Source organism: Sorex fumeus, unplaced genomic scaffold (assembly GCF_029834395.1).
Source record: "Sorex fumeus unplaced genomic scaffold, SorFum_2.1 ptg000024l, whole genome shotgun sequence".
NCBI lineage: Eukaryota > Metazoa > Chordata > Mammalia > Eulipotyphla > Soricidae > Sorex > Sorex fumeus.
In genome coordinates, this window is record NW_026606081.1 from 3,565,888 (window position 1) to 3,576,503 (window position 10,616).

Sequence of the window (10,616 nt, forward strand, 5' to 3'; positions counted from 1 at the left end):
CTTGGCCCCATTCCACAGCACAGGATGCTCCGGCCAGAGATTCCGGCCCATCAAGACTTGACCTCTAGGGGCTGGAGCGACAGCACAGCGGGGAGGGCGTTTGCCTTGCACGCGGCCGACTTGGGTTCGATTCCCAGCATCCCATAGGGTCCCCCGAGCACCGCCAGGAGTGATTCCTGAGTGCAGAGCCAGGAGGAACCCCTGTGCATCGCCGGGTGTGACCCAAAAAGCAAAAAAAAAAAAAAAAAATTTGACCTCTAGAGAACACGCCCTGGAACGTCTGAACCGGGACCAGAGCGGGATGCAGCAGGTTGCGGGGTTGCGCGAGGCAATCGCAGCATCGAGGTTCCATTCATTCTGCAAAAGAAGCACAACAGCTCCGGGGAGCACCGACATCCCGGCAGGGGGGGGGAAAAAAAACCCCGAAAAACCCGGCCTGCGTGCGACCACCGCCGCGCCCGGGGTTCCAGGGCCTGCGGGCGTCCCCCCCGGGTCGGGCCCAGCCTCCCTCGGCTATAAATACAGCTGGCCCGGGCGCCGCAGAGACACGGCGTCCCCTGGGCTCGCGGGCCCCGATCAGGCGCGTTTGCCCTTTAAACGTCCGAGCGCCCGCGCCCACCCGCGCCGGCGCCCCGGTTGCCCTCTGCGGAGGCGGGGCTGGGGGCGGGGCGGGGCGAGGGGCGGGGCGAGGGGCGGGGCATCGGCTCAGCCAATGAGCGCGGCGCGCGCGGCCCCCGGCTCCCGCCCGCTCTCGCGAGAGCCCGGCGCGGGGATATAAGCGCCGCTGCGGGCCGGGCCCGGCGGCTCCGACGCGTCGCGCGGGGACGGGCACGGGCGCGGGGACGGGGACGGGCACGGGGCGGCGGTGCCAGGCCGGGCCGAGGCGAGAGCGGGCGAGCGCGCGCCTGTCGTCATGGGTGACCAGGCCATGAGCTTCGTGAAGGACTTCCTGGCCGGCGGCATCGCCGCTGCCGTCTCCAAGACCGCCGTGGCCCCCATCGAGAGGGTCAAGCTGCTGCTGCAGGTGGGCGCGGGGGCGGCGGGGCGCGGGTGGGGGCGGGGTCGCAGCAGCGGGCCGGGTGGGCGCGGCAGGAACGCCCGCCCGCGCTCCCCGCGCCCCCGGGAAGGTGCCCTGGCGTCGGGTGGCGCGGGGCGTTCGTGTCTGTATTCGGAAGCCCACCCGGGGCCGGGGTCGCGCCAGCCGGACCCCGTGCCCGGGACGGGGCTGGCGCTGCCCTCCGACCCCCCAGGTCGCGCTCACCTTTTTTTTTTTTTGCTTTCCGCTCGCTTACCCGCACCCCCGCCTTGGACCGTAGCATCATCATCCTCCTCGATGCAGTGGCTCCCCGGGCACGCGCGTGTGGTCTCTTCATTCATTCATTCATTCATTCATTTTTTTTTATGTAACCCACTGTCAGAGCGTCCTATTTCGAGCACTTTGCGGACTGGGGGGGACGCATCTCTGAGAGATTGCAAACGATTTTTTTTTTTTTTGGAGGAGACACCGAAAGCTCTACCTTTTTTTTTTTTTCCCCCCTTCTTCTTCTCTGCCCCAGCTGGTCCTTGAATGACTTAGGATCGTCCTCCCGTCTCTGTTCTCTCATCTCCACGTGCCCCTAAGGCCAGGGCCCCTCACGGAGGCATTGAGCGGACGACTCCGTTTGGGTGTCAGAATCATTCGTGACGACCCCTCCGCCCAGCACATTGCACACCGCAGCCGTAGATTCCGGTCATTCAGCCCCTGGATGCGTTGCTTAAAAATGTTGGCTCATGTCTGTGGATTTGCTCTTTAAACACTGTCAGTTGTTTAGTAGCGGTCCAGGGAGCACAGAGGTAGGAGTCCTCGCTCCTGCCCAAGCAAGTCTGCTCAGGGGGCCCACGCAGGAGCTTATCTAATCATTTCTGTCTCCCAGATTCCCCTTGTGTGGATCTGGCACTTAGGAGAAAAGCAGTTTTCATCTGTGCACAATTGAAAGTCTTTCCTCTTCCCACCCTACCTTTCTTTTTTTGGAGGGGGCATTCCTGGCTGTGCTCAGGGCTTCCTCCTGGCTCTGCTGTTGAAGCACTCCCAGTGGTGCAGGACCATATATGGTCCAGGGATGGAACCCGGGTTGGCTGTGTGCCAGCGCCCCACCCACTGTACTGCCTCCCTGACCCCTCATCTCTATGCTTTCTGTCCTAGTCTTTTCTCAGTGGCCCCGGTAACTGGCAAGATTGGATTGGGGGGAGCGGGTGTCTCATTATCCGGTTTGCTGACACATTTACGTTTCCGAGTCATTTGATTTCCCCGGATGGTCTTATAAAGGAAATCAAGGCAGTGCAAGCTTCTGGCTCCTGATCGCTCTCCTCTGCCCCTCCCTCCCCCCGCTCAGGTTCAGCATGCCAGCAAACAGATCAGTGCTGAGAAGCAGTACAAGGGTATCATGGATTGCGTGGTGAGAATCCCCAAGGAGCAGGGCTTTGCCTCCTTTTGGAGGGGCAACCTGGCCAATGTCATCCGCTACTTCCCCACTCAAGCTCTCAACTTCGCCTTTAAGGACAAGTACAAGCAGATCTTCCTGGGGGGCGTGGACCGCCATAAGCAGTTCTGGCGCTACTTTGCGGGTAACTTGGCTTCCGGTGGGGCAGCTGGGGCCACCTCCCTCTGCTTTGTCTACCCACTGGACTTTGCCAGGACCCGGCTGGCTGCTGATGTTGGCAAGGGTTCCGCCCAGCGTGAGTTCAGTGGTCTGGGCGACTGTCTCAGCAAGATCTTCAAGTCTGATGGCCTGAAGGGTCTCTACCAGGGGTTCAGTGTGTCTGTCCAGGGCATCATTATCTACAGAGCTGCCTACTTCGGAGTCTATGATACTGCCAAGGGTGAGTGCAGAGTGCTGGGGGGCCCCAGATGGAGGGAGGGGTATGCAGAAGTATTCCTGAATATTTCTCTCTGCTCTTGTTTCCCGCCCTTGTCCTGAACTAAACAGGTTTCTGAATGAGGAAGTGGTACGGATTCTCTTTGTCCATCTGCTGCAGTCACCTCTGCCTTGACTTACCCAGAGAGGAAAAGGGGGAGCTTAACTCCCACGTGACAGCATTATTGGCTGCCATTTTAACGTAGAGCCATGTCACCTTGGTCCCGGGTCTGGATTGGAATCTGATTTCCCCTGCCTGCCCAGGTTGATGGCCTGGTTATTTGAGAGGCACTGCAGCAGGGGCCAGACTTTCCAGTAGAAAAGGATTTAGCTCTTCGCCCTCACCTGCTGTTCACTAGGCTGCCGGGAGAAAGCGCTTCCTAGCTGTTCTTGGCTCTGCCCACAGGGATGTTGCCGGACCCCAAGAATGTGCACATTATTGTGAGCTGGATGATTGCCCAGAGCGTGACGGCGGTTGCAGGTCTGGTGTCCTACCCCTTTGACACGGTTCGCCGTAGGATGATGATGCAGTCCGGTCGGAAAGGGGGTAAGCCTGAGACCTACTAACTGAACCTTGTTTTTCTACTCAAGAGAACACTGCACTGCTCTCTCTAATCTTCATCATTTGAGCTGGGAAGGATGATGTGTCAAGATTGTTGATTGCCACTAACATTCTCAACCATTTCTTCCAAGAAAGAAGATCAAAATGGGGTATTTGATGTGACTGTACTTAGCTTAATACCATAAGGACCTCCACCTTTCCCCTGGGTGCAGAATCAAGGGAAAGTAATTACATCTGCAACTATATTTACACGTCATTCTTGTTTCTCTTACCTACTTTTACAAGTGACTATAGGTATGAGTGATTTAAGTCGGGTGGGAGAGGCCTTATGATCTTTAGCCATAGAACACATTTTGATTTTTCTACATTGAAACATAGGTGATAAATTTTATTTTGATCAGCTTAGTTGCATCATTTTGAGCAGGATACTCAAGAGAGTAGGCCTCAGCTTTAATCTATAACAGAGGAGGCCACGCAGCTTAGTACTCTGCCCCCTTCCTGTTCTACAGTTGGACAGTCCAGGTTAGGCCGTGACTTGCCCCAGTTTTTTGCTTGATCTTGAGCTAGCAGGACTAGCGTTACAAAGGCCTTGCCAAGGAAGTGGTGTCCAGTTGAGTGTTACTTTGGAGTGTGGTTTAAGGCTCCGGGAGCCTTACTTTCATAGTACATTGTGTGCAAATGTCTTTTTGGGGAAAACTCCTTTTCTAGAGTAAGTTCCAGAGTCCTTACCAACTCTTTTTTCTCACAGCGGATATTATGTACACGGGGACACTGGACTGCTGGAGCAAGATTGCAAGAGATGAAGGTGTCAATGCTTTCTTCAAAGGAGCCTGGTCCAATGTACTGAGAGGCATGGGTGGTGCTTTTGTATTGGTATTGTATGATGAGATTAAGAAATATGTTTAATCTGGTAATTAAAACTCAAGATCATTGGTTCTAGATCCATGAATGGTTTAATAGACCTTTCCTAGAAGTAAAAAGTTCTCGGATGAAACCAGACTGAAAGGAATAATACCTCAAAGAACAGAAACAACAACAGAACCTTAACATCGAGTGTTCATTAAACCACAAATGTGTTTTGTATTTATTTTACATTTGAATTCCCACAATAAATATGAAATAACGTCTCATACTTAACTGAAAAGCAGATGTGAAATATCAATAAAAGACCATTTAATGAGTGTTTTCTCACTGATTTCTTAGTAACTGCAAGATAAATTCAGATCACAAATTTGTTTTCGAGCATAAATTATAAAACCAGGACTAAGTTTCTGCATGTTTGATAGTATGCCGTTATCATACCAAGTATCCACAATATTTAACATTGTTTTCAACCTTCAGCGGGCTATTATGCAAAGTTTCTCCCTTACCTCAGGGCCATAGTTTTTAAACTCTAGAGTGCTGACAGGAATTATGGCTTCCCAAGGCTCGCCTTACTTTAGGAACTGACAGTCAGTCTGCAGGGATTCTAAGGTTCCACAATAAGCTTTAAGCCAGTTTTTAGTCAAGCCTGATTAGGAAGTACTTTGTTTTTAAGGCCTTTAGAGAACTGGGATAAAATTTTATGACATGCAATTTTATGCAAGTGGACAGTATTCACAAGAAATACTTAGCAGGCTAGCACTTAATGTTTAGGTCCATTCTCAAGTTTAAATGGGGAGGGAGGAGTAAACAGTATTGCAAAAGAGCAGTGTGTAACATGATGAATAAGTTGAGTAGGACTAGGAGGAGGGAGGAACGGCAATGGAGAAGGTAAACCTTGAAAGAAAACTCCAGATGCATGGACATAGAAAGCATTTGCTGCTGTTAGGCAAATGAATATGTCACACTGACATTTCAGCAGGAACTAGAGGAGTCAGCTTGAACTTGATTCATACATCTGTGAGCAAAAGGTATTTCATTAAATTGCAATCTGGCAGTCAAGCACTTTGGGTCAGAAAACTGAACAGTCAAGTGTCTTCACTTGCTGAGACTGATACAGAGGAAGCTAACCCTGTCCTCAGAGTACACAGAGTACAAGTCTTTCTCCAGATACATAAAAGTTGGTTTGAGTTATGTGCTACCCCTATGCCCTGTAATTTACTCTCCTTCCAACACTTTTCCCGCCTTTTCAATTAGAAACTGCCCCTTTTGCCATGATAACTGACAGAAAATAAGGAACAGGCTGTATCATATCTAAGATTACATATACCTTAACCTAGTAGAGCTCTCTCCCAGGGAAAGGCTAAAAACACAGAAAAGAATGTCTCTCAAATCTCATTTCAAGGCCAGGAAGTACTTGGTCTTTTGTTTCTCAGGCCTCTAGAGAACTGGGGTCTTAAATCTATGCGGAGATCAAAATGCTTCTAGGTAAGTTTTCATGTTGCTTTCTATACTAAGTAGGCTGACGGGAATGATTCAAAATCTGTTGAAGGATAAAGGAAAGCAGGATGGTTGAGAAGGGAATACTTTGGTGCAGTATGTTATAAAAATAAGACCTGCCCTTTCAGATTCTTCAAACCTGAGTTTAGCTGAGGAAGAATTTGAAAAGAAGCTGGGAATCAATGAATTGTTGATCCTCTTAGCCCAACAATAAAAATGTTTTTCCTAGTCTTTAACTTGGTCCTTAACATGGAACAGGAAGTAGAGAATTATCATTTGGTATACATTAGCTGCACTCTGTAAGTGACACAGATGTTAGGCCACCCCTACTTCTGCATGTCACCTTTAACATTAAGAAATTAGAGATTAAATTGAGATCTAAGGAGTCCTGTAGAATCAGTTTCTCACTGAGGCAAATTCATTCAATAGTAACCCCTAAAACTCTCAAGCTTCTGATGGGATGCAGTGATCTGCTGTGATAAGGCAGCCTTTCTCGCTGTTGTCCTATTTTTTAGACTCTTAGGGGTGGGGAGTGGGATGTTTGGGCAATACCCAGCAATGGCTCTGTGCTCATGTGCTCAGGAATGGAACCCAGATTGGCTGTACGCAAAGCAAGCCCATCTTGATCTGCAAAGATGAAAAGGACTTGCATTTAACTAGCAACTGGGAATTGAGTGTCCAACCTCTGAACTTCTCCCTAGCCCCCATTCTCTCCCTTTACATGCACTAAGAAAAAGTATTTTTCATTTTTTATGTATTCTTATCCTTAAAGCCCTAAGTACAGTGATCTTCTTCTAAGCCACCGTATTTTATTTGGGGGTGGGAGTGGGTGGTGTTAGAGCCATACACAGGCACTGCTCAATGCTGAGCAGGCAGGGTGTGTGTGTGTGTGTGTGTGTGTGTGTGTGTGTGTGTGTATGCAGTGGCAGGGTTGGATTTGCAGGGTGTGTGTGTGTGTGTGTGTGTATGCAGTGGCGGGGTTGGATTTGCAGGGTGTGTGTGTGTGTGTGTATGCAGTGGCAGGCTTGGATTTGCAGGGTGTGTGTGTGTGTGTGCGCGCGCATGCGCGTGTGTTGGATTTGGCCCAAGCAGTGCTTAAGTGTATTGCCAGGGATTGAACTGGAATTGGCTGCATGTAAGGTGAGTGGCTGCTTCAAAAATCTCTGGCCCTAGCCCCCTTATTTTTATACTTAAATGTGGGGAAAATATGTAGGATGAAGTTAGCTGGAAATTTGGGGGGAGGCCTCTACTCAGCTATACTTGGGACTTACTGGCTCTGTGCTTAGGGATCACTCCTAGCAGGGTTCAAGGAACCATGTGGAGCTGAGAGCTGAATCTGGGTTTACAGATGTAAGGTTAAGTGCCTTGCTATACTACCACTCTGGCCCCCACCTGTAGATATTTTAAAAAACAAAAGACATTAAAAAACAAAACAGAAAAACCTTATTAAAATTGGTATTTCAATTAACATTGTCACTGATCTCCTGTTGTTCATCGATTTGCTTGAGCAGGCCCAGTAACATTGTGAGACTTGTTACTGTGTTTGGCATATTGAATATGTCACAGGTAGCTTACCAGGCTTTGCCGTGAGGGCGAGATACTCTCGGTAGCTTGCCTCGGGTCGACCTGATCGGTCGCGTGCAAGGCAAATGCCCTACCCGCTTTTGTGTAAAATATGCAGCATAATATGTGCTATGGTAGTATTAAACACTTAAGTGCAAAGCTCTGAGGACACGTAAAATGCTCAAAGTTGGTGATCCTTAGCATTTTCACTGCCATCTGTCATGTCCTGGAAGAGTACCTGAAACACGAAAGGTGTTAACAACTTGTTGGATGCAAGAATGAATGCAAAGAATATCTAAGAATGTACACTGGAGGGAGTGCGCTGCCCATAGTCTCATTTCAGAAGTTGGAAGATGGCGGGGGGTTGGGGGGAGGAAGAGGGCTGGAGCAAGAGCACAGCAAGTAGGGCGTTTGCCTTGCACATGGCTGACCTAGGTTCGATTCCCAGCATTCCATATGGTTCCATGAGCACCGCCAGGAGTAATTCCTGAGTGCATGAGCCAGGAGTAACCTCTGAGCATCGTTGGGTGTGACACCAAAAAAGAAAAAAAAAAAAAAGGGCTGGAGCAATAGCACAGCAGGTAGGGCGTTTTTGCCTTGCATGCGGCCAACCCGGGTTCAATTCCCAGCATCCTATATGGTCCCGTGAGCACCACAAGGGGTGATTCCTGAGTGCACGAGCCAGGAGTAACCCCTGTGCATCACTGGGTGTGACCCAAAAAGGAAAAAAAAAAACAAAAAAACAAACAGAAGTCATCAGGGGTTGTCCAGGGCGGGACACAGATCAAGAAAGCAGAGCCTGGACGGGGGAAGTCAAGTCAAGTCTACCTGACCGTATGGAACTCTGAACATGCAGAAGGTTATCTTGAGTAGACAAACATGTTTTGAGATTATGTAAGGGATGAACATGTACAGCTGCCTTAAATTCAAATTTTAAGTCCTCAAATATTAATGACATCCAGCATGCCATATTTTATTTACTTTTCTGCTTCTCTTGAAAACGAGTTCTTAGCAACCCATTATAAAGCACAGTTGGCTCTCATTCAGATTCTTTATTGAGAATTACCCTCCTGAGGTGTTTTTTTTTGGGGGGGGGGTTTAAGGAGGGGATGTGGGGGTCTGGGCAATCTATACCAGGCAGTATTCAGGGCATATTCCTGGCTCTGTGTTTAGTGATCACTTCTGACATGAAGTGTTCAGGGACCATATGTGGTGCCAGGACTTAAACTGTGGTTGGCCACATGCAAGGCTTACTTAATCCCTGTACTATCTCTTTGGCCCTAAAGTTTATTTCTAAGTCCTTTGTGTTGGGACTTGTACTGACCAGTAGACATGTTCCCAGCAGAGATTCAAGAAGGCAACGCTCAATGAAGCAGTGCTTTTGAGCCCTACCTTGCTACTTGTTTCATTTTTTGTTGATTTTTCTTTTTTAAAGTGGTCCGAAGTGGTGCCTAATGTTCCTCAGTCTGTGACTGCCTCACAGAGAAAATCCATGTGTTAGATAAGCTTCCTTTAGGGAGGAGTTATGGTGCTGTTGATCATGAGCTCAATGTTAAAGAATCACAAATATGTATTAAATATATTCCTTTAAACACTAAGTCACACATCGGTTGAAAAAAATGTGACCAGAGGCTTTTAGGATCCTAACTTGTACTTTCCAGTTTTTGTAATGTTATAGGAGAAAACTAACACAAGGAGAATTGACAGAATTACAAACATATACCTAAAAATTAAAATGAATTCCAAATAATTTTCATCACAACTACTGTTCTGAAATTAAAAAGATTTTATTTTCAAACCAGAGGAGAATGTGAACTCAGTCCCCCACTACCACAAATTATGCAGCTGAGTTCCCCACATTTGGGGGAAATTGCAGGGGTCAGTACATTCAAAGCGCAATGGATAAGCCTCGCCCTGTGACAACTCCCTTCGTGATCATGGTATATCCCCTGCCAGGTAAGTAGGGGTTTTCTTCTGTTTTTTTTTTTCTTTTTTTTAATTTTACAAATAAGTCAGAAAAGGCACAGGGCTGATGAATCTGGTTTGCCAACTTATCTATTTATAATGTTCTTTTTACAAGTTTTCATATAAACCCAAACCACAAATACTTCAAAGATATCCCATTTAAAAAAAAAACTCTGGAACCTGGGGACAGGTTAGTGGTAGAACACCTGATTTGTAGGTGTGAGGCCACGAGTTTGGTCTCTGGTGTTACCTTGCTAGCCAGCACAACTAAGTATGCAATCTTGGGTGCCCCACAGTTAATTATGGGCAAATACCACAAACACCAGAGCATGTCATCACCAGAAAGTATACAAGAAAATGAGAGTAAACTGAAAAACAGTGTGAGCGTGAGTGCCACAACCACATAAATATCCAAGTGTGAAAGAGAAAACTTCCCGACGAAAATATTGCAGAATACTGTTAAGCCCTCAGGAAAATCAAATTTTCATAAAATTCATTTTTAAAATTAAAGAACATATTGATGAATCAAACTGAAGTTAAATCAATTTCTGTTCAACAATATCATTTATAGTGAAAAAGCAAGCTAGATTGCTAAAAATATCTGCACTATAACTCAGGTATATCGAACGTCCAAACACCCTTTCTTTTTTTTTTTTTTTTTCCCCTTTATTTTATTTTATTTTTTTTAAAGTTGTAGGTTTACAATTTTTTGTGCTTTGGTTTCAATTATACAATGATCAGATACCCATCCCTCCACCAGTGCCCATTTTCCACCACCATGGATAATATCCCTCCCACCCCCATCCCCCCATCCCCCCGTCTCTGTGGCAGGGCAATCCCCTGTGTTCTCTCTCTCCTTTTGGGCAAACACCCTTTCTTAATAAGGAAAAACATTCAACCACGAGGAAACCAAAAAGAAAACTTTTAAAAACTCAAACCTTTTAAGTTAAAAGACACTTCAGAAAATGTTTGATTATTAGAGCAATTCAATTAAAATCACAATTAGATACCACTGTATACCCGATGTTTAAATAACTGTACTGTAGCAACTGACCACTGTAGCATCATTTCAATTTTCCAAAACAAATCAGATGATGTTACTTAAGGGAATGATAAAGAAAGAAACTTTAAGCAAACTTTTCCCCTCATAAAGGTCAGAATTTGAAAATATATCACCCCTTCTTCCAACTGCATTCTCAATAATTCTTGCTTTTATAAATGCTACTCTAATAATTTAAATAATGGGGGAAAAAAAAACAAGACAGCCGAGA

At 47.1% G+C, this 10,616-nt stretch overlaps 1 protein-coding gene and 1 non-coding gene across 2 annotated transcripts; one reads left to right on the plus strand and one right to left on the minus strand.

Moving 5' to 3' along the window:
- Positions 1–843: 843 nt before the first annotated feature.
- Positions 844–4,637, plus strand: SLC25A4 (solute carrier family 25 member 4). The gene is made up of 4 exons (XM_056114066.1): positions 844–1,024; positions 2,373–2,859; positions 3,301–3,441; positions 4,205–4,637. The coding sequence occupies exons 1-4, from the start codon at positions 914–916 to the stop codon at positions 4,360–4,362; spliced, it is 897 nt and encodes a 298-aa protein (XP_055970041.1). The 5' UTR covers positions 844–913; the 3' UTR covers positions 4,363–4,637.
- Positions 4,638–9,181: 4,544 nt separating this feature from the next.
- On the minus strand, positions 9,182–9,344 carry LOC130023869 (U1 spliceosomal RNA). Its single transcript, XR_008792531.1, has one exon. It is a non-coding gene; the product is annotated as a U1 spliceosomal RNA (small nuclear RNA).
- Between the last annotated feature and the right edge of the window lie 1,272 nt (positions 9,345–10,616).

Coding starts and splice junctions, on each gene's coding strand:
- SLC25A4 (XM_056114066.1), top strand. CDS start 914: ATGGGTGACCAGGCCATGAGCTTCGTGAAGGACTTCCTGGCCGGCGGC. Junction 1,025..2,372: donor GGGTCAAGCTGCTGCTGCAG/GTGGGCGCGGGG, acceptor CCCCCCGCTCAG/GTTCAGCATGCCAGCAAACA. Junction 2,860..3,300: donor AGTCTATGATACTGCCAAGG/GTGAGTGCAGAG, acceptor CTCTGCCCACAG/GGATGTTGCCGGACCCCAAG.